Source organism: Leucopleurus acutus, assembly GCF_964270905.1.
Source record: "Leucopleurus acutus genome assembly, chromosome: 18".
In the NCBI taxonomy this organism is placed as follows: Eukaryota; Metazoa; Chordata; class Mammalia; order Artiodactyla; family Delphinidae; genus Leucopleurus; species Leucopleurus acutus.
Window position 1 is genome coordinate 22,687,683 of NC_139160.1, and position 27,568 is coordinate 22,715,250.

At 35.6% G+C, this 27,568-nt stretch overlaps 1 protein-coding gene across 3 annotated transcripts; it reads left to right on the forward strand.

Annotated features, from left to right (window-relative positions):
- Positions 1-177: 177 nt before the first annotated feature.
- CCDC122 (coiled-coil domain containing 122) lies at positions 178-24,942 on the forward strand (the record flags this gene model as incomplete). Of its 3 annotated transcripts, none has more annotated exons than XM_082859349.1 (5): positions 200-254; positions 761-876; positions 9,284-9,682; positions 10,440-10,556; positions 24,609-24,942. In XM_082859349.1, 5 exons carry the CDS (start codon positions 200-202, stop codon positions 24,756-24,758), a joined length of 837 nt encoding a protein of 278 aa, XP_082715475.1. In that variant the 3' UTR covers positions 24,759-24,942. The 3 variants fall into 3 exon arrangements, with proteins under 3 accessions (XP_082715477.1, XP_082715475.1, XP_082715476.1); XM_082859350.1 differs by having other exon boundaries at positions 200-245; XM_082859351.1 differs by lacking the exon at positions 761-876 and having other exon boundaries at positions 178-245.
- Between the last annotated feature and the right edge of the window lie 2,626 nt (positions 24,943-27,568).

The window sequence follows — 27,568 nt, forward strand, 5'->3', positions numbered from 1 at the left end:
TCTCACTCAGTCATTGTATTTTAATTCTTGCAGCTGTTGACAAATGTCATTGTCATCCTTGTGAGATATTTGACAGTTAATTTACTTTCAGGATCACTCATACATGACGGAAAAAAAAAAGAAAAGTGAAAGATTATCTACACTGATTATTTTGTAGGAGTAAAGAAGGTGAACTAGAAAGGGGAAAAGAGACACAAGAATGTCAGGCAATGAAGAAAGGAAGAGTCAAGGAGTTCCTGAAGAAGGTAATGAAGCTATCTTCAGAAATATATAACTAAAAGATGAGTGGTAACAAAAAAGTAGTATGCTAGGATAATTGTGTTAAAATTAGTAGCAAATTAGAATAGAGGGAAGCTGTTGAAGTTTACCGGGAGGAAACTTATAGAATGTTTAGAAAAAGTATAACAACCTGAAAATGCAGGCCTATAATGAAAATTCATCAACTGCAATTGAGAAATGGTTATGGTACTACTATAATTGTAGTATATGTGCAAATGGTCTAGATAAAAATTTTTAGGACAATCAAAATATTTATACTGTTCCATAAAGTAACAGGTATAATATTGTAGTAGGTGACTTTGAATTGCCTGTTTTTATGGCCTTTGATTTTGGTTTTGTTTATAGTCAAAAAGGAAGAGTACCAACCCTAAATTTAGTTTATTTTTGAGAAAACATAACAATTTTCATGACTTTGAGTGAAGAGATATGTTTCTTAGAATGTTTGCATTTAGATTTTTATTATGTACTTTATTTTGTCTAGCTCTGGCTAAACAAGACATATCTTCATTAACTGATGCTGTCGAGCAAGTTGCACAGCAACAACAATCACAAGCATCAGAAATAGAAAAAAACAAAAAAGTTCTGTTCAATTTGCAGGTAACCTATTTCACACAGTCTTTTAAATGAGTCTTTATGTTCTTCAAAGCTATATTAAATTTGTAACAGGAAAGTTATTAAGCATAACTTAATAACTCTGAGGAGGCAACTTAAAATGTCTGTTTTTCATATTTACACCTTCTAAATTATTCTGGTATCCCTAAGTAAAGTCTACATGAGTATTCCAGTTTCATGGAACATTTTACACATCCAGTGTGCAAACATTCAACAATGTCACTGTGACTATAAATAAGCATAAAAAATATGTCACATAGAATTATTTTAATTTCACTCTATTTGATAGTTTTTCCTAAAATTCTGAATTGAAAGAAGGTTAAGTTTTTAAGCCTGTGTTCTTAAAGCTATGGCTCATGAATTACAAGTTGCCAGTGAACATTTCAGGTAGGTAAGGAACATTTCTGTGTTCCTTAAATTTCAAAATATGTTCATAATTCCACCACAGGCATCTGGAAGCCATACTTGTTTTTGTATTCAGCATAATTAGACATAACTGTTCTCTGTTAATATAGCTAAAGGAGCAAAAATTAAAACAGTGTATTTAATTTTTAAAGGTTTTTTTTTATTAAATATAACATAGAAATGAAAAGAATATGCTCTAGAGCAGGGGTCCCCAGCCCCTGGGCCACGGACAGGTACCGATCTGTGGCTTGTTAGGAACTGGGCCACACAGCAGGAGGTGAGCAGCAGACGAACGAGCAGAGCTTCATCTGTATTTACAGCCGCTCCCCATTGCTCACATTACCTCTCTGCCTCCTGTCAGATGAGTGGTGGCATTAGATTCCCATAGGAGTGTGAACCCTACTGTGAACTGCGCATGCGAGGGATCTAGGTTGTGCGCTCCTCATGAGAATCTAATGCCTGATGATCTGAGGTGGAGCTGAGGCACTGGGGAGCATCTGTAAATACAGATTATCGTTAGCAGAGAGGTTTGACTGCACAGAGACCATAATAAATCAATTGCTTGCAGACTCATATCAAAACCCTATCAGTGAGTGACAAGTGAAAACAAGCTCAGGGCTCCCACTGATTCTGCATTATGGTGAGTTGTATAATTATTTCATTATATATCACAATGTAATAATAATAGAAATAAAGTGCACAATAAATGTGATGCGCTTGAATCATCCCGAAACCATCTCCCCCCCAGTCCCCCACCCTAGGCCGAGGAAAAACTGTCTTCCATGAAACCTGTCCCTGGTGCCAAAAAGGTTGGGGACTGCTGCTCTAGAGCTGAACTGCCTAGTTTAAAAGAAGAGATTTGCTACTTCTGGTTCCATGGTTTAATCTCTCCATGCTTCTGTTTTCTCATTTGTAAAATGGAGATAATAATAAGACCTGCCTGTAAAGTTTTCATGACAATTAAATGAAATAATACTTGTAAACATTATGTAAGATATCCTTGCTGGGGCCCTGGTAGGCAGTATGGGACCAGATTTTGATAATGGCTTTAGGTATTAGTGCATCAACAGAGATATGATGATAATAATTATACCTTTTTGGTAATAGAGATTTCTTGTAAGTATTTGCATTGCATTAGTCACTTTCAGAAAAGAATACATGTTGACAATAGGATATAATACAAAGATAATAATGTCTTAGATTTCTATAAAGAAATTTTCTATAAAAATTGTCAATCTTCAAAGAGTTTTACAGATGTTATTTCACTTATGTTGAGGGCCTAATTTCTATTAAGCATTTTGCTAAATATAGTCCTCACTTTTACACTACTCACCGTCTATTAAAGAGGGAGACAAATAAGTAAACAAATAATTACATGCAGGGAAGTGGTGTCAACAGTAGAAGCGCAAACACAGATTTAACACTGAAAGAGGAGTGATCGGTTGAGTTTTTAAAAATATCTGGAGTTCACTTGAATGATTAGGTGTCTGGGATAGGTTTGAGGGTTAGGGGGTGAGGAGGATGATATTCCAGACAAAAAGAACCTGAAAAAAATTCACAGAGTCCTGAAATAAAATTGGTACACTCAGAACTATAAGTAGTTTGATAGTGGAATAACATAGACTATTTTGAGAAGCAACAAGAGATGTATAGCATGATAAAAAACTTGAACTTTATTCTAGAGATGATGGGAGGGTTTTGATGGACTTCAAGCAAAAGAGTGAATGAGTAAATTTACGTTTTAGAAAGAGAATTCTAGAAGCATGAAAGATACTTGTTATAATCCAACATCAATTTAAGATAAAAACTTCCAGCAAATTAGGAATAGAAGAGAGCTCCAGCCAACTAAAATAGGGCATCTACATAAATCCTACAGCCAACAGCATACCTAACAGGGAGAGACTGAATATTTCTCGCCTAAGATCAGGGATAAGGCAAGCATGTGTCTTCTCATCACTTCTATTCATTCTACGGTACTGAGAATTCAAGCCACTCCTTGCAAGAAAAAGAAAGAAAAGGCATCCAGATTGGAAAGGAGGGAGTAAAACTGTTTTTATTCACAGATAGCATGATTATTTCTGGAAAATCCTAAGGAAGCTGTTATTTTAAAAAGCTATTAGGACTAATAAGGGAGTTTAGAAAGGTTGCAAGATAAGATTAATTATAAAAATCAGTTGTATTTACATATATTGAAAGAAACTATCAGAACTTAAAATTTTTAAAGCATTATCATTTACAGTGACATCAAAACTATGAAATACTTAGGGGTAAATTTGATGAAAGTTTTTGTGTTTTAGACTGAATGTTTGTATCTCCCCAAAATTCATATGTTGAAGCCTTAATCACCAATGTGATTGTATTTGGAGGTGAGGTCTTTGGGAGGTAATTAAGCTTAGATGAGGTCATGAGAATGGGGTCCTGGTGGTAGGATTTAGTGCCCTTATAAAAAGAGACTCCAGAGAGCTTTCTTTCTGCCATGTGAGGACACAGTGAGAAGGTGGACCTCTACAAGCCAGGAAGAGTTCTCACCAGAACCTGACTATGCTGACACCCTTTCCAGCCTACAGAACTATGAGAAATAAATTTCTGTTGTCTTAGCCACTAAGTCTATGGTATTTTGTTATGGCAGCGCCAGCAAACTAAGACAATATGTAAGACCTGTATACTGAAAACTGTGAAACACTGCTGAGAGAAATTAAGGACCAAAATAGAGAGATATACCATTTTCATGAATCATAAGACTCAGTATTGTTAACATGTGAGTTCTTTCTCTTTTATCTACTGTTTAAAAGCAGCTCCAATCAAAATCCCAGCAGGCACTTTTTAGGGAAATTGACAGGCTGATTCTAAAAGTCCTATGGAAACGCAAAGAACCTATAGTAGCCAAAACAACTGTGAAGAACAATGTTGGAAGTACTACTATTACTTTGTGTTTTTTTTTTTTTTTTTTGGCCGTGCCACGCAGCTTGCAGGATCTCAGTTCCCCAACCAGGGATTGAACCTGGGCCCTTGGTAGTGAGAGTCCAGAATCCTAACCACTAGGCCACCAGGGAACTCCCATAATATTACCTGACTTTGAGATTTATTATAGAGTACAGTAATCAGGACAGTGTAACATGGCATAGAGACAGACATATAGATCCATGGAACAGAACAGAGTAGTATCCAGAAATAGCCCCACACATAACAATTGATTTCAGAGGTGCTCTCATGGACAGAATGTTTGTGTTCCTTCCAATGTGATGGTATTTGGAGGTGAGGCTTTTAGGAGGTACATAGGTTTAGATGAGGTTGTGAGGGTGGGGGCCCTATGATGGGATTATAGGAAGAAAAAGAGACCCCAGAGCTTTTCTCTCTCCCTCTCCCCCCTCCCCCTCCCCCTCCCTCTCCCTCCCTCTCTCTCTGCCATATGAGGACACAGCAAAAAGGTGTTTGTCTGCAAACCAGTAACCAAATCTGCTGCACCTCGATCTTGGACTTTCTAGCCTCCAGAGTTGTAAGAAATCAAGTCGGTTGTTTATGCCACCCAGTCTATGGTGTTTTTCCGTTTTTTTTTTTTTTTTTTTATAGAAGCCCGAGCTGATTAAAATGGGTGCCAAGGCACTTCATTAGAGAAATGATAATCTTTCAACAAGTGGTGGAGGACAGCTACATGCTAAAAGTGAACTTCAATTTCCACCTCATACTGTATATGAAAATTAACTAAAAATGGATCATAGGCCTAAATACAAGAATTGAAAGTACAAAGTATCTAGAAGAAAATATAGGAGAAAAACTTAGTGATGCTGGGTTTGGCAAAGGTTTCTTAAATAGTACACAAAATTTTAAAAATTGGACTTCACTAAAAAACGTTTTTATTTCTGTTCAAAAGGCACTGTTATGAAAATGAACGTGAGGTATACCTGCTGGGGCCCTATGGGCATTTGGGTTGTCATAGACTGGGAGAAAATACTTGAAAACATACCTGACAATGTACTTGAATTTATTTATACTATATAAAGAACTCTTACAATTCAGGAAGGCAAACAACCCAGTTTAAAAATGGGCAAAAGATTTCAATGGTCATTTCATGCAAAAAGATATTGCAAAAGACAAGCACATGAAAAGATACTCAGTATCATCAATTATTAAAGAAATGCAAATTGAAATCATAATGAGATTTCATTCTATACCCACTAGAATGGGTAAATTTAAAACGACTGACCATACCAAGTGCTGGTGCAGATATAAAAGAACTGGAATTCTCAGACCCAATTATTTTGGAATGTAAGTGATGTACCATTTGAGAAAATAGTTTACAGTTTGTTAAAAGTTTAAAATATGTCTACCATATAACCCATACATTCAATTTCTAGCTATTCATTTACCCAAGAGAAATAAAAGTGTATGCCCACTGGAAAACCAGGAACAACACAGATGTCTACCAGATGAATGAGTAAACAAAGTGTGGTATATTCGTACAAGAAATATTGCTCAGCAATAAAAAGAAAGAGCTACTGATATATCTAACAACATGGATGAGTCTCTAATTAGGCTGAGTGAAAGGAGTGAGACTAAAATTGTATATATTGTATGATTCTTTTCATATAAAATTCTTGAAAACGCAAACTAATTTTTGGTGACAGCAGATGAATGTTTGCCTGGAAACAGCTGAGGAGGGAAGGATAGATCACAAGGGATCAGGAGGAAACTTTTTTGGACATGTCTGATATTTGGACATGTGGGTAATGGATAAGTTCACTGTCTTAATTGTGACAGTCTCATGATCATAAAATTAAGTCAAAACTTATTAAATTGTAAAGTTTAAATATGTGCAGTTTATTTATATCAATTATATTTCAATAAATCTATTAACAAAGAAGGGAAGGAGAAGTGGGGAGGGAGATGAGAAAGAGGAAGGAAAGAAGGAAGGAGAGGGAGGAGGAGGAAGAGGAAGAGAAGCAGGAGGAGGAGACGCAACAACAACAAGAAGACATAAAATTCTAGTGAAAGAGTAGAAGTGGATTGGAGGAGGAATTGAATAAAGCCAGGGAGAAAAGTCAACAGTCTATTAGTTATGTTAGTCTAAGAAAGAGAAGAGATGATGACCAAATTAGTGTAAATGCCATCTCCCCATATTGATCAATAGGGTCAACAGCCTGATCTAGTTGACAGGTCATGTGTCCCTTTCCTAACCATTCCATGTACATCACTCATTCACTCATTTATTAAATATTTATAGAGCACCTACTTTGTGCCAGGTGCTATTTTAACTACAGGGAAGATGGTGGTAAAGAAGTTAGACAAGTTTACTGCACCCATGGAGTTTACTTTCTAGTTAGGGCAGGCAAGCAATAAAGATATAAAGTAATTCCATTAATTGAGGTGTTACAAAGGAAATACAATAGGTTGATGTGTAGAGAATAATGGGGGAGGAAGGTGGATAGTTAATTTATATTTTGATTCAGGGAAGACTGTTCTGAGGAGTAGTAATAAAGCTGAATTGTGAAAGACAAAGACCCCAGCAGGTAATAGCTAGGGATAGAGAATTCTAAGGTGCAGGGAACAATTAATTACAGATGCCCTTAGGAGAGAAGGAACTAGGTGTATTTCGTAAACAAAAGGAAGCTGGAAGTGGGGAGAGTAGTACACGAGAGGGATGGCAAAGTGGATAGGGATTAGAGCATGTATGGCCTTAAAAGCCATAGTACAGAATTTGAATTTTATTATTAGTGCAATGGAAAACCACCGGAGGATCTTGAGCAGAGAAGTAGCATGATATGATTTATGTTTTTAAAGGATTCTTCTGCCTGAAAAATGGAGTCTAGTTGGGGGAGAGGAGGAAGCATGGAAACAGGAGACCAGCTGGAAGCTGGACTATGCTACAAAGACTGGTCAGAAGTGAGCTGGGATTTTATATATTTTGGAGGCCCAACCATCAAGATTTGTTGGTAAATAGGTTGTGGGGGTTAAGGTAAAGGGAAGAATCAAGAATGACTAGTAGGTTTTTAAGTGTCCAGGTGGAAAGTGGTACCGTTTATTGAAATCAGGAAAGCTGGAAGAGGAACATGTTGGGTGTGCAAATTAAAAGTTCTTTCCTGAACCTGTGTAGTTGAGACATCTATTACATATCCAAATAGAACTGTCAAGTGGGCATTTTAAATATTAGAGCTGGAGATAAAGGTTGAAGTTCATCAGCACGCTGTATTTTTCAGTGTACTTCCCTCTCTTGTCTCTGCCAAGAAAAGGATAGGCTGGGTCTGCCTTTCTATTGAAGTGCTTCCCTCCCCAAATTATAGATTCATTTAAAGAGGATGACCATACTGGATAGAAGAAAAAGGATAAAGGCCTACAGTTGTATTGGTGGGAGGATCTACAGAATTTGATGAATAGTTAAATATAAAGAGAAGAGAGGGGCTTCCCTGGTGGCGCAGTGGTGAGAGTCCGCCTGCTGATGCAGGGGACACGAGTTCGTGCCCCAGTCCGGGAGGATCCCACATGCCGCGGAGCGGCTGGGCACGTGAGCCATGGCCACTGAGCCTGTGCGTCCGGAGCCTGTGCTCCGCAACGGGAGAGAACACAACAGTGAGAGGCCCGCGTACCACAAAAAAAAAAAAAAAAAGAGAAGGGAGGAATTAAATATGGCTCCCAAAGGAATACCATTAACTAAGTTTGGGAACATAGGGGTGTGGTAATTTGCATTTTTAGTCCCAAATCTTCATCCTCGTGTATACACCCTTTGCCATTTATCATTGTAATGCCCTCCCATAATGGGTGGACATACTTTCTACCCCTCCACTGAGATTTGATCATGTGACCAGCTGGGATGTTATTCAAACAGAAGTTTGAAAAAGTTGTTCCATAATTGGGCTTCCATTCTTCTGCATCTGCTATCATCATGAGAAGGACATGCCTGTCCTGGCCCACTGGAGGATAAGACACATGTGAAGCAAAGCCAAGACACCCCGGTTGGCCCAGCTGAAGCCAACCTAAATCATCTTACAGCCAGCCAACCTCCAGACATTTGAGGAAATCCAACCAAAGTCAACAGAACCACCTAGCCAAGCCCAGTTGCTTCTTATCACATGAGCAATAAACACTAGTTATATGTCACGGAGGTTTTGTGATTCTGACAATAAGTGACTGATACAAGGGAGAGCAGGATGGGATCGGGGAGGGGAGGATTAGTCTGATTTTTGGACACGATGAATTTGAGATGGCCAGTGGCAGCTGGGTGTAGGACTTAACAGCCACTTACATTCTGTGAATCATTAGCATATATGTATCTCAAGATCTAAGTATGGATAAGATTACCCAAGGAGTATATACAGAATGAGAGGAGGAAATTATGATGGCTGCATCCTGAGGAAAACCTGTATTTGAAGGAACCATCGAGATTGAAAAGCAATGCTCAGAGATATCTGAGGTGAAGAAGAGAAGAGTGCTGGGAGGTTTTAAAAAGGAGGTGCTGGTTAGAAATGCCAAATGCCTCAGAGAGGCAAAGCTAAATATACCTTTAAACTCATCTTACAAGTGAAGACAGTGAGGTTTGAATAGGGTAATTAAGTCTGCTATGTATGATCACCCCAACTAGTAAATAGTAGTAAGGACACTAGAACCTTGATCTTTTGTGTTTTCAATTCAGGGTTTTATCATTTTTATCATATAGTTTTTCTTTAGTTTGTACTTCTGATTGCCCACAAATATATTAGTAAAATGATTGTATCTTTTACATATAAAATGTTAAGACAAAGGATAAAATTTTAATATTTAGAATTAGATGAACATTAAAAAATAAGAAATATATAACTCTGGGCTCCCTCTGATTATAAAATAATTTTGTTACTTTATTACATGTCTCTGGTTATGCATCAATTTTTCTGTATCTGATAAATATATATTTTTTATGTTAAGTGATTTTTCTACACACACTATGGATCAAAACAATGACTTTTCTTTCATGTTGAATATCATGAACTAATAATAATAATGTTGAAATATCTTACAGAATGAACTTCATGAGCTTAAAACACAAATAGCATCTGTCTCTGCAGAAACTAAAGAAACGGAAAGGCAAATTTATCAGCAAGATGCTGCCATACAGACTACCAAACTTCAGTGTGGAAACCTGGAAAATCAAATCAAATCCTTACATACAGAAAATGTGAAGCTTAAATTTGACATAGAGGCAGCACAAGAAGATTTTGAGGAACAAATGATAAGATATAATGAATACTATGCAAAAATAAAAGCACATAAAGATAGTTTGAGAGAGGTAGAGAGCAAATGGTCATTCATGACTGAACTCAATGAGAAACGAGACCTTGTTAAAAAACTAAAGACAATGAAAGAGGAACTTATGCAGGATCTCCAAAATCCAGAAGGAAACCTGATGAAACAAGTACAGGTTTGAAATATCACTTATTAAAATGTTTTCTATTATTCCTTTTATTGCAAGTACACTTACTAAGTGATAAACTTATCATTAACTTAATAAAATACCCATGGGTGCTCTAACTCGATTCACAAATTTGAAAACTTGTATAAGTGCATGAGTTATGTAACAACTATGCCATATGTGCAAATGCATGAAGGAAACATCCCCAAATCCCTTATGGATTAATAAAAATATATAGTCAAACAAAATCACAGTGAACAATTAATCCATTTGTTACAGAAGGTGTGACTCACAAAGATGTTGAAACTCTAGCTTCCAGGCTAATGGATACAGACCAATTAAAATCAATTTAGTGTGCTTAATGCTATTATACAAACAATATGAATTAATAATTGTACCCTAAGCATCTTTTTCTTAATAGTCTTTGAAGATGTTGGGAGATAAAAACTTAAAATAGCTATTATTTTTTGCTAAAGAATTTAAAAATATCCTTTATATTGTAGCTGGGCAATTGCTCCTGTGACTACCACTTTCCCTTATGTCTTATTTTCATTTGGTTTTTACTTCTATATTTTCAAATCTAAGGTTTGCTTGTTTGAACAACCATTCTTTGTTCCTCGTACCTATAGAAGTAATATTCTAATCCTATTTATCAAAATTAAATGTGATGGCTAGTTTTCTTAAATTATAGAAACACTGAAAATCTTGGATTTATATTGACCATTCATTGTTTGATGTGTATATTTTAAATTCTATAAACATACAGGAAGACATTATAAACCTAAAGGATAAAATTATAACTGTAAAAGAATCCATCATTGAAAAAACTTGTTTTCTTGAGGAAGAAAAAAAGACACATGAAAAATTAAGAAAAGAAATAGAGGTAAGTCTTAATTATCTGGATTTCAATGTTTTATGGGATCATTTTTTAAACTTTTACTATAGTCATAATTTCCATAGTTTACTCTCAATTCCCAAAATAGCTAGAGAACAAAAAAGAACTACAAAAAGCAGTTGATAAGTCTAAACCATTAATAGATAAGTATAGAGACTCCCTCATTCAAAAATATTCAAATATATTAGTACATTCAAAGAAAGCAAGTACTCACTGTTATTTAAATCTGACCTGGAATTCTTCCAGGTCATATTCCACCAATTTTGTACCCAGTTAATGGCTAGAAAGCAGAGGCTAATACTGTATGTGGCCTTTTCAGATTGGCTTCTTTCACCTAACAATATGCATTTAAAATCCTTCCATGTGGGGGGCTTCCCTGGTGGTGCAGTGGTTGAGAGTCCACCTGCCGATTCAGGGGACATGGGTTCGTGCCCCGGTCCGGGAAGATCCCACATGCTGCGGAGCGGCTGGGCCTGTGAGCCATGGCCGCTGAGCCTGCGCGTCCAGAGCCTGTGCTCCGCAACGGGAGAGGCCACAGCAGTGAGAGGCCCGCGTACCACAAAAAAAAAAAAAAATCCTTCCATGTGTTTTCATGTCTTGATAGTGAGCTGAGTGATAATTCCATTCTCTAGATGTACCACTGTTTATCCATTCACCTGCTAGAGGACATCTTTCTTGCTTCCAGGTTTAGGCCATTATGAATAAAGTTGCTATAAACATAAAAAAAAAGAAAGTAGAAGCTATCCAGTCAAAAATATGACCACTCCTAGACAGAAATTAAAGACTCTTCAAAGTAAAGTAAAGACAATGGAAGTATTGGTATTCTAAACTCCTCTGACTTCCTATTTGTAATTTTCAACTGTCCAATTAAAAACAACAAACTGATATGTAAAATTAAAAGTGAAACTAAATTTGAGGTGCCACTGGCAGACCTCTATAGTCATTATTGTTTACATGAGGGCAGAACAAAAATGGAAAAGTGTACGTTGTTAAGGGCAAAAAAATAATTTTCACCCTTAAAAATTACTTTGGAAAATAAAAAGATGTATATTTTCAACTTGTTTGTGTCTAATTTGACACAATAAAAAAAACCTGAGGAATTTGAAGACAAAAACCCTCACCTTTACAAAACATTCTCTTCAAGAAACACCATGATTTTATCTTATATTTTACTAGCAATCTAAATAAATGGGTATTTTTTTTACCCTTCTAGATATCAAGATTTATTATAAAACTATAATAGTAAGACAGTATATAAGTGGCATAGAAATAGAAAAAATGATTAATGAAACAGAAAAAAAGAATCCAGAAATAATCCATCATAAATGGTACAAACAAAAATAAGTTAGCCATATGAAAAAATAAAGACAATTTTGAAATAAAATTAGATTCCTACCTCTTAACACATGCATGCTCATGCTTCCACAAGGATTGAAGACAATATAGGAGACAAACTTAACCATTTGTGTTACAGAAGTATTTATTTTAAAAGACACACAGACATATATGCAAACTACATGATTAAATGTTACTTTTGACTATATCATAAATTTCTAGATTATTGAGGTGCAGCATAACAATAAAGAAGACAAGAGTCATTTTGAGAGAGGGTATTTGTAACATACATAAGTGACTAAGAGATAAGAAAATTTCAAACAAGTTTCAAATACAACATTGGTAAAATGGTATGAAAAGTCTTACCTTTCAAAACATGAATATCAAAAAGAAAAACCCAATGGAAATGATGAACAACCTCGCTAACAATAAGGGGTTGATAATTCAAACCACAATAAGGCCCCATATTTAGCCTGTCAGTTATCAATATTACAATTTGTAAGATGTGGACCACCTGAATTCTAAAATACTATTGGTATGAGTATAAATTGGTCAAAGCATTTTGGAGAGAAATTTGAGATTCTTAGTAATTTTTATTAAGGTATAATTGTCATAAGAGTAGGTACACTATTTATAAGGGTTTAGCTTGATTAATTTTGGCAATTTATACATACACCTGGGTTACCATGACCTAGATCAAGATATAAAACTTTTGCATCATGCCCAGAAAGTTCTCTTGTCCCTTTTCCTCAGGCTACCACTATGCTGATTTTGAAAACAGCTTTATTGAGATATAATTCACATACCATACAATTCACCCATTTAAACTGCATAATTCAATGGGTTTTAGTATGAATACAGATAATTTGTAACCATTACCATAGTCAATTTTAGAAATTTTCATCACCTCAAAAGAAACCCCATACCCTTTAGCTGTGCCCTCTCCATGTGTCTATTGTATTTACCCATATTTTTACTCCACCATATTCTTTCTTCCTTCCTGATGTTCTAAGATTTCCTCTTTTATCATTTCCTTTCTCTTTAGAAAACTTCTAAATTCATTCTTTTAAGAGAAGTTGGCTGGTGGCAGTCTCTGGGTTTTTTCTTTTTTCTCCTCTGAGAATGTCTTCATTTCCCTTTCATCTCTGAAAGATATTTTGGTGGATATAGAATTCTGGGTTGACAGTTCTTTTCAGTTGAAAAATGCTGTGCCACTTCTATCTCGTCTCTATGATTTCTAACAGATAATCCACTGTCATTTGAATTGTTTTTCTCTCTACAGATAAGGTATTTGTTTCTTGCTGCTTTCAAGCTTTCCTGTCTTTAGTTTTCAGAAGTTTTACTGTTACATGTTTTGGAACTAATTTCTTTGGATTTATACTATCTGGAAAATTCTCAGCTTCTTGATTCTGTAGGCTTATGTCTTTTGCCAAATTTGAGAAGTTTTCAGCTCTGATTTATTTGAATACTTTTGCAGTTCTGCCCTCTTTTCTCCTAACCTTCCAGGACTCTGATGACACAAATCATAGGTCTTTTTGTGATATAGCCCTACAGGTCCCTGAGGCTCTCTTCATTTCTTTTTTTCAGTCTTTTGTCTCTCAGTTTTTCAGATTGAGTAATCCTTAGAGTTCTATCTTCCATTCACTGATTCTTTCCTTTATCCCCTCCATTCTGCTATTGAACCATCCCATGAAATTTTTTATTTCAGTTACTGTGTTTTTTCCATTTGGTTCTTTGTATCCTTTTTTCCTTTGCTGAGACTTTTTATAAATTCATTTGTTTCAGGCAATTCATAATTACTCATTGAAGCATTTTTATGATGATCGGCTTTAAAATGCTTGTCAGATGATGCTAACTTCTGCATTTTCTTGGTGTTGGCACATGTTGATTGTTATTTCTTACTCACTTTGAGGTCTTCCTGGTTCTTGCTTTGAGGAGAGATTTTCTATTGAGATCTGGACATGTTGGGTACTATGTTTTAAGACTCTGGGTCATTGTTGCTTCCAGGTAGTACTGGAAGTTCAGAGTCTCCATGGACACTCACGGAGGGAAGAAGGGCTTCTTGTTACTGCTAGTCAAAAGTGGGAGTTCTGGCTGCCCACTAGGCTTCTGTTGATAAGCCCGTGGCTGGGAAAGGGCAGGAGCACCTCTTTACTGCTCCCGTGTAGATGTGGCCTTGCTACTACTGAGCGGTGGTAAAAGCCCTGACTCTCCACTAGGCCTCCTCTGACATTCTCCCAGTGAGGAGGGGGAAGAATGCCTTGTTACCACTAGGTGGGAGTAGAAGTCCAGCCTTCCCAGCTGGGCTCCACTCACACCGGAGGATGTGGTTTGTTACTTTCCAGAGGGAATGAAAAGTCCTGGCTCCCCAGTCAGCCTTCTCTGACACCGCCCCAGCAGGAGGACCAGGGCACCTTGTAATAGCCCAGCAAAGGTGAAAGTGTAGGCTTTGCTAGTGTGGGTGGTGGTGGGGCCGTAGTTTTTTCTGTGGTGTTTGACTTGAGTAGGTACTACCTAAAAGTTTTCAGTCTTGCATAGTCTGCCTTTTTCCTGGTCCTTTGGCTAGAAAACAGGCTTTTCTTGGAGTTTTTTGTTTTGTTTTGTTTTGTTTTTGTCTGCACCTATTGGCATTTCCAGCTTGCTGTCTTCCCCATATCCAGTCTGGGATATATGAGGCAAAATGAAAACCCAGGGAACTCATTACCAAGTCGTTCCTAGGATCCTAAGGTCTCCAGCCAGTCTGCCTTCTCTCCACCTTTCAGAAGCTTCTTATGCTAATATTACATACAGTGTCCAGGGATTTTAGTTGTACTTAGCATGAGGAATAGGTATATGAAATGCATCTACTTTATTTTGACAGAAGCAGAAGTGTACATAGGTATTTTTAGTGGTAAAGGGTGATGTAAATGTCTACTAATGATAGATTTAGATGGAATGTCATTGAGCTTGAGACCAGTTTTTAATGTTTTCATCAGTATATTTCTTATCGTGAAATTTAATAAACTCTTTTAAGCTTTCATAATAGGGTTACTAAAGATACTTTTAGGCTTTTTAATTTTAGTTTTATTAACTCTAATGCATTGAAAAGTAGTCCTCAATTCTATCACAACGTTATGGTTGAAAAAATGAAAATCTAAGAAATTAGAGATTATCTGTAATCAACTATAACACTGAAGGACAAATACCACAGCCACAGCATTGTCTTGAGAGCACTGCATTTTTTTCCCAACAACTTCGTTTATTGCTTGATGAGAATTTATCATTGACACAAGTAACTTCTTTCTCAAAACAACTAGTTTTTTAAGAGTATAAATTTAAGTACCAGAAGATTTTTATTACTTATTTCTTTTTTGAGTCTTTTTTTTTTTCTATTCCTTCTGGATGTTTTTAGCCATGGTCTTGGTACAGTTCATGGTCATCTTTTGCCTGGATTATAGCATTCTTCTGTTCTAATGTTTAATTCTTTCAATATTTTGTGCTTTGCATGTTTAATCTTGATATTAATGTTGCTTTTTACATTTTTTGATTAAGAAAAACTGAAAATGGTTTTTTAATTTTACATGGTTTTTTTTAGTCAAATGAATGTTTTTGGTAATTTTAGGCCATGTCTGAATGAAAGAAGTATTTCCAAATAATTATCCCAAAATGCCTTTTTTCCCTGTCTATTGTCTGTCCTTATATATATTTTAGAAGAAAGGAACTAAAGAGAGAAAATAAAGATAAGTTATGAGTCACTGATGAAGAAAAGTGGGGAAGCAAAATACAAAGCAAACAAACACAAAGCATTAAGCAGGAATCATTTTTAAAAACATGTTATTTGCCAAATCCAAGAGTTTTCAGGGAAGGGAAACTAGAGCAGTTAAGAAGTTTTTAGCAAATGATGAGTGCTGCAAGTAACATTTTGTGATAAACAGGTATTGTGTAAAGCATTTTAAGATTTATTAACGGTTACCCTTGCCTAAATTTTGTTCAATTTGAGCTCCAAATTTAAGGGACAGGGAAAAATTCAGAGTGCTTTTGGAGCTACTAGGGATCAGGAACAAAATACGTTTCACTTGTCACAATGGAACATGCAGGTTACACAATTAACTAATCTATTCATTTACTGAGGTCAGCCACAGAAATGATTACACAACTAGAAAGCCGGTCCTACATGAAAAACCCAAAGAAGCAAAGGTAAAAAGGTAAACTAAAGGCAGGGTAAGAATGATTCAGATAGCTAGATGACATGGTAACAAAATATTCTGTCTTACAAAAGGTACAAGAAGAAATGTTCAGTATTATTAAATCTATTGCTGTTTATTGAGTGCCTGGTATTTTTCAAGCACTTTGTGTAGGCTATCCCATTTAAATTCTCACAGTAGCATATTTTACAGAATTTCAGAAAATTTAAATAACTTGTACAAGGTTATATAGCTAGTGATAAGGAACAGAATAGAATATGAGTCCATGTCTTTTGGACTCTACTCCCAATCTTTTTAAAAAATGGTTTTCACTTCTGTGGAAATATATTCTCCTTGGAAAAGATTAAAATTTTAGAGGGAAGGCTAAAGTTCCTTTGACCACTGCCTCCCATTACATTGCGCTCTTATCACACTCACCTATTCCTAATGGCAACTGCTGTTTGGTGTGTGCACTTGGGTAAGCATGAGTATGTATGTATATATGTATATATACACATGTGCATGTACACACACACATGAACACACATCTATGCATAGGGGAAGATTACATAAAGTACCATACATATAATTTTGCAACTACTTTACTTAATAACCTATATCATAGTTTTTTTTCATATTAGTACCTATGGGCCTACATTATTCTTTTGAACTGCTGCAAAATATCTCACAGTATGACTATACCTTAAATTATATAAACATGCCACAACTGATAGACATTAAGTTATTTCCAGCGTTTCACTATTAAAAGTAGTGTTGTAGTGAACATAGTACATACACCCTTTGTATCAAGAAGTAGAATTACTGGGTCGTAAGATAAGTTCCATGATCTTACTAATATTTAATATGTTCTTTTAATAATTATCACCACAAATAATAATAATAACTTACGTTTGAAATCATTTTATACTGTTTTAGGTATTCCTACCCCTCATCATGAGGTTGATTGAGTAAATATTAAATTTGGCCTTATTTGGAGCCCCAAACTTCTGTATTATCTCCCTTCAAATCCTTGGCTTTAACTTGAACTGCAGTTGCATTGGGGGCGGGGGTAAAATTTCAAGGATCACAGTGGGGAAAACAGCTACAATGCTGAAGAACTGACCTGAGATTTTAGCATCTGCCCACTGCTACTACTGCCACACTTTAGGAGTAAAGACCATACTCAGAACTAAGAACTAACACAAAACTAGACTAAAGACAAGGCCTAGATCTAAGAACAAAACTGAAATGGACACTCTCTAGCAAAAGTATAAAATAAAGTCTCAGAAGTTCAAGATGATCCACCTGTAACTTAACTGACTGTTAGAACAAAATTCAAAACTTTTCAGAATAAAATAACATAATCCAGAGTTTATAATATATGTACACTGTTCAGTTAATTAAAAGCATTCTTACACATGTAAACAAATAGAGAAGTATTACCAATAATTAAGAGAATAATTAATCAAGAAAAACAGTTGAATAATTAATCAAGTCACAGTTGACTCAGCAGTTGTTCGGCAGGGATGGAAAATTATGATTAAATACGTTAAATATTCTACAGCAGCGGTCCCCAACCTTTTTGGCACCAGGGGCCAGTTTCGTGGCAGACAATTTTTCCACGGACAGGGATGGGGGGAGTAGAGCAATGGTTCAGGTGGTGACGCGAGTGATGAGGAGAGATGGGGAGCTGCAGATGAAGCTTTGCTCACTCGCCTACTGCCCACCTCCTGCTGTGCGGCCTGGTTCCTAACAGGCCGCAGACCAGTACTGGTCCACGGCCCCGGGGTTGGGGACTCCTGTTCTACATGAAAGATGGATACACAGTAATGGGTAAAGAGAAAGAATATTAATCATATAAAAGAACCAAATGGAAATCTTAGAACTGAAGAAAAAGTTGAAAAAAATTATTGGATGTAATTGATAGCAGGTTAGACACAACAGGAGCAAGATCTTTCTTAAACTTGAAGACAGATCAGTAGACGTCATCAAAGCAAGCATACAGAGAAAAAGAAAAAAAACTGAAGAAAATGCATAGAGCCTCAGTGACTTTTGAGACCATGTTAAGCAATGTGACATATGGGTAACTAGAGTTTCAGGAGGTGAGGAGAGAGAGAGAAAAGGGAACAGAAATATTAAGAAATACTGGCCAACAATTCTCCAAACTTGACTAAAAGAATAACTCATAGATTCAAGAAATTTACCAAACCCAAAGCAGGATAAATACAGAGAAAACTGTATCTAAGGAAATTATAGTCAAGCTACTGAAAACCAAATACAAAGAAAAACATCTTAAAAGCAGCCAGAAAACAAGACACATTAAATATACAAGAACAGGGATGGTTATTGATTTTTTTAATAGACTTTATTGTTTTAGAGCAGTTTTAGGTTCACAGCAAAATTGAGCAGAAGGTACAGAGTGTTCCCTCATACTCCCTGCCCCCTGGCAGCCTCCCAAGCTATCAACAGCTCCCACCAGGGTGGTACATTTGTTACAACTGATAAACCTATGTTGACACATCATTATCACCCAGAGTTCATAGTTTACATTAGGGTTTACTCTTGGTGGGGTACCTTCTATGAATTTTGACAGATGTATAATGACACCATTATATGTATATCCACCATTATAATATCATACAGAAGAGTTTCAGGGGAGTGGTGGTGGTGGGATGAATTGGGAGATTGGGATTGACATATATACACTAATATGTATAAAATAGATAACTAATTAAAAAATAAGAAGAATTTCACTGTCCAAAGAATCCTCTGTGCTCTATGTATTCATCCCTCCCTCCCCCAACCTCTGTCAGCCACAGATCTTTTTACTGTCTCCATGGTTTTACCTTTTCCAGAATATCATATAGTTAGAATCATACAGTTTGTGGCCTTTTCAGATTGGCTTCTTCCACTTAGTAATATGCATTTAAGGTTCCTTGTAACATTTCATGGCTTGATAGCTCATTTTTTGTTTTATTTATTTATCTTTTTAGTGCTAAATAATATTCTGTTGTCTGGATATACAACAGTTTATTCTTTCACCTACTGAGGGACATCTTGATTGCTTCCAAGTTTTGGCAATTACAAATAAAGCTGCTATAAACATCTGTATTTTTGTGTGGATATCAGTTTTCAACTCCTTTGGGTAAATGCCAAAGGGTGTGATTGCTGGATCATGTGGTAGAGTATGTTTAGTTTTGTAAGAAACCACCAAGCTGTCTTCCGAAGTGGCTGGACCATTTTGCATTCCCACCAGCAATGAAAGAGAGAGTTCCTCTTGCTCCGCATCCTCACCAGCATTTGGTGTCATCAGTGTTGCAGATTTTGGTCATTCTAATAGGTGTGTAGTGGTATCTCATTGTTTTAATTCTCATTTCCCTGATGACATTTCATGTGGAGCATGTTTTCATATGCTTATTTGCCATTTGTATATCTTCTCTGGTGTGGTGTCTGTTCAGGTTTCTGGCCTATTTTTTAATCTGGTTATTTGTTTTCTTATTGTTACATTTTAAGAGTTTGCTGTATATTTTGAATAACAATTCTTTATCAGATGTGTCTTTTGCAAATATTTTCTCCCAGTCTGTGGCTTGTCTTATTTTCTTGATAGTGTCTTTTACAGAGCAGAAAGTTTAATTTTTATGAGGTCCAGTTTATCAATCATTTCTTTCATGGATTGTGCCTTCAGTGTTGTATGTAAAAAGACATCACCAAACCCAGGGTCATCTAGGCTTTCTCCTGTGTTATCTTCTAGGAGTTCTATAGTTTTGCATTCTATATTTAGGTCTGTGATCCACTCTGAGTGTAGACAGAAAAGAAATAAATAAAAAAGGCAAAATAGACTAATGGAACACAAATATTGAAATGGTAGACTTAAACCCAAACATATCAGTGGTTACATCAAATGTAAATGGACTAAACATTCCAATTAAAAGGTAAAAATGATCAGATTGGATTGAAAAAACAATTTGCGAACATAACTTTTTCACAAGAGATGCACTTTGAATATAAAGACACAGACAGGTTGAAAGATAGAAAAAGATAAGCTATGAAGACATCAGTCTTAAGAAAGCTGGTCATGGCTGTATTAATATCAAGTAGATTTTAAGATATGAACTACCATCAAAGTTGAAGAGGGCCAGTCAATTCACCAGAAACAAATAATAATACTAAATGTGTATTTACCTAATCATAAAGCTTCAAAATACATAAGCAAAAACTGACAAAATTAAAAAGAAAAAGATACAAATCTACAATCATATTGGAGAGCTTAACAACTTTTTTGAGTAGTTGATAGAATACACAAAATCAGTAAGCAAGCATATAGAAAACTTGAACAACTTATCTACCAACTAAACCTAATTACCATATATAAAATACTCCACCTAATAACTGTTGATTATATTTTATTTTCAAATGCACATGGAACATTCACCAAGATAGACAGTACACTGGATGATAAATTTCAAAGAATTTGATATTCTTTGATAACAGCAGAATTTAGTTAAAAATCAGTAACAATAAGAAAGCTAGAAAATACATAAACATTTTGAAATTGAGTATCACAATTATAAATAATCCATGAGTCAAAGAAGAAATCACAAAAAAAGAAGAAATCATGAGAATTATTACAAAATATTTGAAACTGAATGATAATGAAAACACAGCATATAAAAAACCATAGGGTATAGCTAGAGCAGTATTTAGAGGAAAATTTACAGCTTTAAGCGTGCATATTAGAAGAGAAAAAGGTTTAAAAGCAATTATCTAAGCTTCCATCTTAAGAGACTAGAAAATAAGAATAAATTCAGCCCATAGCAAATAGGAAGAAATGACATAATAAATAGTAGAAATCAGTGAAATAGAAAATGGAAAATCAGAGAAAATCAGCAAAGCCAAAAGTTGAAAAGACTAATAAAATTGATAAACCATAACAATACTGATCAAAAAATGAGGATCGTGGGGACACTATTTTAGGTCCTATAGACTTAAAAGGATGATAAAGGCCTATTACAAAGAACAATAAATTTAACAACTTAGATGAAATGGACAAATTCCTTGAAAAGCACACATACGATCAGTAACACAGGAAGAAATTACTTTTATGTTTAGACCTATGATCCATTTAAAATTAGGCTATATAAATGGTGTAAAGTAGGAATCAATGAAATTGAACTCATAATTAAAACCCTCCCCACAAGGAAAGCTTCAGACTGACATGGCTTCACTGGTAAATTCTATCACACATTTAAGGAAGAAATAATACCCAGCCTATACAAATTTTTTCAGAAAATGGAGGGTGGAACTCTTCCCAGCTTATTTTAGGAGGCCAGCATAACCCTGACACAAAGAATGAACAGGAACATTACCAGAAAAGTAATTACAGACCAATGTTCCTCATGAACGTAGATGCAAAATATTTTCAAATTGACATCCGCTGGTATGTATAAAAAGGTTAGTAACTCATGACCAGGCAAAGTTTATCTCAGGAATGCAGAGTTGGTTTAACTTTCAAAACACAAACAATGTAAAGAAGTGAAGGAGCTAGTCATGTAGATATGAGGAATAGCTTTCCAGGCAAAGGAAAAAATAAGTGGAAAAGTCTTAAGATGAGAACGTACTTGGACTCAGATTCTAGAAGTGAAGTATGTCTAGAGTGAAGGGAATGAAGAGGCCACTCTTTTTGCCACTGTGTTTTCTGAGCACCACCCCTGCTTCATTATTATTCTTATTTCTGCCTTGAGTGTAACAATAACTAAATAAGAATAGTAACCCCTCCATTTCTTAGAGGCAAAAAAAGCTGTATTCTCTCCAGAACCACTACATCCTTAGCTGTGTAATGGTATTCAAGTTTGAATATTGACATATACCAAAGGCAGAATTATACCAATAGAGGCTGAACAATTGGCTGGCCTTCAAGAAGGCTCACAATGTGACCTTCATCTTTACGAAGTCACTTCTTGGCCAAAACCTCCTTTTAGCCTTGTGGGCTTAGAAAATTAACCTTTTAAATATCCCAGGGTTGTGTAGACATGGAGAAGTGCTAGTAGAGTTCACAAGAACCTGATGTATAAAACTCAAATGCCAGTTTATTAGTTTACAATAATAAACAAAACTCTCAAGGAAATCAGAAAACCTATCAGTCATCAGTGCTTCTTCTCCCTGTAAGGAAACTACACTGGAAGCCAAATTATCATAAAGCTGGTTACTGAGCATGGAAATCAAGTCAGTCATTTGAGTTGGAGTGTTCTTAACCTCTGGCTCTGGACACTCAAGGAGCCAATCTCCGTAACAGCGTTATTCTTATCAGACAGTCACTGGATGGGAACTACCAACACATGCCTCCTTCACTTGCCTATTTTTGTGCTACGTTCTTCACATAATCCCTTCTGATGATATATTCTTTCTTTAGTTTATATTAATACCTCCTGTGATATCTAGCTGAGGCTGGTGATCTAGAGTCCCACTAAGGGGACTTTGCATGTCTCTACTGTGATCCATGGTGTATTAGTTTCACAGCTTCACTGCTGAAGAATAATTTTAGATGCAGGCTAATATGATTTATGGAGTAACCAAAATTTTGTTCTAGTTTTTTGATTTCTATTAGTATATTCTATGAACATGTATATAAGCATATTCAGTGACTATATTCTCCTTATGAATGTATGCTATTGGCTATATCAATGGATGTATTTATTACATATTAATATATGCAGTGGTATGTATTACATATATACATATAAGTTGATATATATCCCTTTGAATATACTTGATATATTAAAAATCTTCTTTTGAATATAGTTTCATTATCTAATATGATGTTTCTGTTTACCAATTTAATTTATAATTCTTTTAAAGTCATTTTCTGTTTTGCCAATATATCAGGAGGCCTAGTTCACCAATTTGAATGAACTATCTGACTTTGAAGAATTAACAAAACTGAAAACTTAAAAGGATGTTTAAAGTTTATAGCAATTTATGTGAAGTGTTACTTGACAAGTTTTCACTTTGTTTTTATACCAGTATTTTGGAATGCTTACAGTGTTTCTGTCCTAGTTCCCCTGATGCTCTGCAGAACTGTGTTTCCATATAATTGGTTTCTTTTGTATTCCTGTATGTTTTATTTTATGCATTTAAAAAACATTCTAAGAAGAAGTCCATAGTCCTCACATACTATCAAAATGAGCCATGGCATAATAAAGGTGAAGAAGCTCCAAGTTAAGGGAGAAGCTGGGAAAGAGAGAGGGGAAACTGTACTGAGGGTCCCAGTAAAAAGGGTCCCAGTGAAAAGGAAAGCTGAGTTACAGAGAGAAGGGGAGACAGGTCGGGGACAGAGTCTTAAGGCCCCAGAAACCCAGAGTCTTGTCTCCCTACAGCCATCTTAAGCTATAAACTTATTTTGGCAAATTGGTTATTTTGACAAATTTGGTGAATTGGTGTTTTGACAAATTGATTCTTCTTTGTATTGACCTAGAATCACCTTCCTGACTGACTAGAGCTCTCTCTTAAATAGACATGAGAATGAAGTAGTAACTTTCCCAGCCCCACTAATCAGTTCATTTTAAAGTGGGTGTTTTACTACAATACCACTGTCACACTCACTGGAAGTACCACTTCACACCCACTAAGATGGCTATGATTATGATCAAAAAGACGGGTAATATCAAATACTTTCAGTGTGTGAAGAATTGGAACCCTCCCACATGCTGGTGAGAATGTAAACTTGTGCAGCCAGAGTAGAAAACGGCATGGCAGTTCAGCAAAAAATTAAAAATAGAATTACTGTATGATCCAGCAATTCTGCTTCTGGGTATATACCTAAAAGAATTGAAAGCAGAGTCTCAAAGATATATTTATATCCATATTCATAGCAGTGTTGGTCACAATAGCCAAAACTAGGAACAACCCAAGTGTCCATCAATGGATGAATGGATAAACAAACTGTGGTGTATACACACAATGAAATATTATTCAGCCTTAACCCATGCACTTTCCACTGGGCCTCACTGCCCTCCGCTGTAGCCTTGTCTGTCTCAGCATAAATACTGATCTACTTAATGGCAGGGAAATGGCCTACATGATCTCCTGGATCTTTTAGATCAATGGGTCTATGTTTCATTGAACCACTAGATACAGGAAATGAAACCATTACTCTTAACCAGAACCTGCTTTGATAAGTAGAAGGCCCTCCATCACAGATGCTTCCCTTGTGTTCAAATCCCAAACACCGTCACTGGCTAGCTGTGAAACCTTGAGTGCATTACTTAAACTCTTTGATCTTCAGTTTATACAAAAGTGGGGATAATAATATTTACATCATAAGGTGTTATGAGAATTTAATTACATGTAAAAAGCTCACATCACAGTATCTAGCATGTAATGTGTTGAATACTTATAATTACTGTTTATTTTTATTATCATTATTATTTACAGTGAGTAATTTTTAGTCAAGTGCTTTCCTCTTTAGAGTAGTCAAAATATCCTTTATGGCTGTTTACTATTTTTCCTTCTCAAGGCCCATTGACATGTGCTCTTCTTTTAATAGGTACAACATAAGAGATACAGTGCAATTCTTAAGCGTTTGCACTGTCAGGTGAACAAGCTTCAGTCAGATAGAAGACAATGGCAATGGAACATTCAACAGCTGCAAAAAACTGCAGCTGAACTGAGAAAATGCATTGGAACGGAAGATTAACATGGCCAAGGGTAATGTAGTAAAGGGTAATGCTGAGCACAGACTATGCCACAAAAATTATGGGATAGAAAGGTGAGAATATCCCTTGGGTCTTAACAAATGACATCCACTATCAGAGGGCTCTCTTAATGACAGATATGTTTTCTTTTCTTTGAATCAGTCATCTGTTTGCTGAAATGCCTTCGAACCCGATAATTGATAGCAATAGAGAGACAACAGGAAGGCTCACAGAAGAATAGTGAAAGACTCTGTTTGAATATTTTGAGTGTATAAGATATATTGTACTCATGAATGCCTGTTTATAAACATGTTGCCTTCACTAGCACATGAAGCAAAAATTTAGAAGAAAAGAAGCATTTGAATTTACAGTGGTTTAAATTGTTAAGATATTTTAAATGGTTGTCTGTTTCAAACTACCTGCTTTTTACCCCTGGCTTCAAAGCAGTCCATAAATGTTGACATTTATAATAAGGTTGTTATGTGTTCAAGGCTTCAGATATTTACTTAGTTTTTCTCTTTTATCCAGAAGGTAACAATCATTTTTCTTTGCTGTTGGATAACATATTTTTAGAGTGTTGCAATGTATACAATTTTTTGTTCACTTTTCTGTCTGTATGTTCTTTCTTACTATTCTATAGCTAAATTGAATTTATAACATCATGTAAGGCAAACATACCAGCTCTTAATGTTAACCAATGTAGACTAACATTTTTCTTCTCATTAAAAGTCATATACTATGTCCACAGCAACAAACTTGTGCCTTTTAGAATAAAAGCGCTCCTTCTTGTGGCTCCATTGCGTTAAATTTTTAGAAGCAGAAACAAAACATTAATTATTGAAGATATGGTTTTTAAATATTCACTTTTAGGATTTAATGAGTTCAAAGCAATAACATCAAAAAGGTATCTTAGGTCCATTTTCTCCTCACCTTTCTATGTGCATAAGATTCAGTAAGAGTATAGCTGACATAAAACCTGATAATCTTGTTTGCTTAATATTAGTAGTCCTATTAGGAATTTGCGTGGCTTATTATGGCTAACACTTCAAGTGGCTTATGCTGTAACACAATCAGCGTTGGCCCATGACTCAGAACTAGGTTATTTTCTTCCTTTCTTCTATTTTTTAGGATTAGGATTAGGGTTAGAGTTAGTAGATCACAGACATAAATGCAAAATGCAAAATTATAAAACTGCTAGAAGATAACATAGGAGAAAGCCTAGCTAACCATCAGTATGGTGATGTCTTTTTTAGATACAACACTGAAGGCACAACCCATGAAAGAAATAATTGATAAGCTAGACTTCATTAAAATTAAAAATGTCTGCTCTGTAATAGACACTGTGAAGAGAATGATAAGACAAGCTATAGACTGAAAGAAAATATTTGCAAAAGGCAAACCTGATAAAGAACTGTTATTCAAAATATAAAATAAACTCTTAAAACTCAGCAATAAGAAAACAAATAACCAGATTAAAAAATGGGCCAAAGGCCTAATAGACACCTCACCAAAGAAGATACACAGATGGCAAATAAGCATATGAAAATATGCTCCACATGATATGTCATCAAGGAAATGAGAATTAAAACAATGAGATACCACTACACACCTGTTAGAATGGCCAAAATCTGTAACACTGACAACACCAAATGCTCATGAGAATGTGGAGCAACAGAAACCCCAAACAGAAATGCAAAATGGTACAACCTTGTGCAAGAAGTTCATCTCAGTCTAAGTTTAGAGGGAAATTTGACAAAACCTTCATTTGCGGGACCTGATGATGGTGGTCTCACTGGTGATGCCAAGAAACTGAGTTCCTTGTATTAAGTAAACTTCATGTATTTCTAATAAGACGACTTTCCAGAAAGTGACATTTGTTATGTTCTGGCTTTTAAAAGGTGAAATATAAATAAATTTCATAATTTATCCAAGAAAACAGAAATGCAAAATGGTACAACCATTTTAGAAGATAGTTTGGTAGTTTCTTACAAAACTAAACATACCCTTAACATATGGTCCTGCAGTCACACTCCTTGGTATTTATCCAAAGGAGTAGAAAACTGATGTCCACACAAAAACACAGATGATTATAGCAGCTTTTTTCATAATTGTCAAAACTTGGAAGCAACCAAGATGACCTTTGGTAGGTGAATGGATAAATAAACTGTGGTATATCCAGACAATGGAATATTATTTAGTGCTTAAAAAAGAAATGTTTTTAAGCTATGAAAAGATACGAGGAAACTTCAATGTATATTACTAAGTGAGAGAAGCCAATCTGAAAAAGTTACATAAGTCTAACTATATGACATTCTGGAAAAAGAAAAACTATGGAAGCAGTAAAAATATCAGTGGTTGCCAGGGTTGCTGAGGGTGGGGGGTTGGAGGAGAGATGAATAGGTGGAGCACAGGGGATTTTTTTAGGGCAGTGAAAATATTTTGTATGATGCTGTAATGATGGATATATGTCATTATACATTTGTCCAAATGCATAGAATGTACAGTACCAAGGGTGAATCCTAAGGTAAACTGTGGACTTCGGGTGATTATGATGTGTCAGTGTAGGTTCATCCTTGGTTTAAAAAGATGTACCATTATGGTGAGTAACGTTAATGAATGGGAAGGCTGTGCATGTGTGGGACCAGGGAGTATATGGGAAACCTCTGTGACTTTCTCTCAATTTTGTTATAAACCTACAACTGCTTTAAAAATTTGTTATTTTTTAAACATCTTTATTGGAGTATAATTGCTTTACAAGGTCGTGTTAGTTTCTGCTGTATAACAAAATGAACCAGCTATACGTATACATATA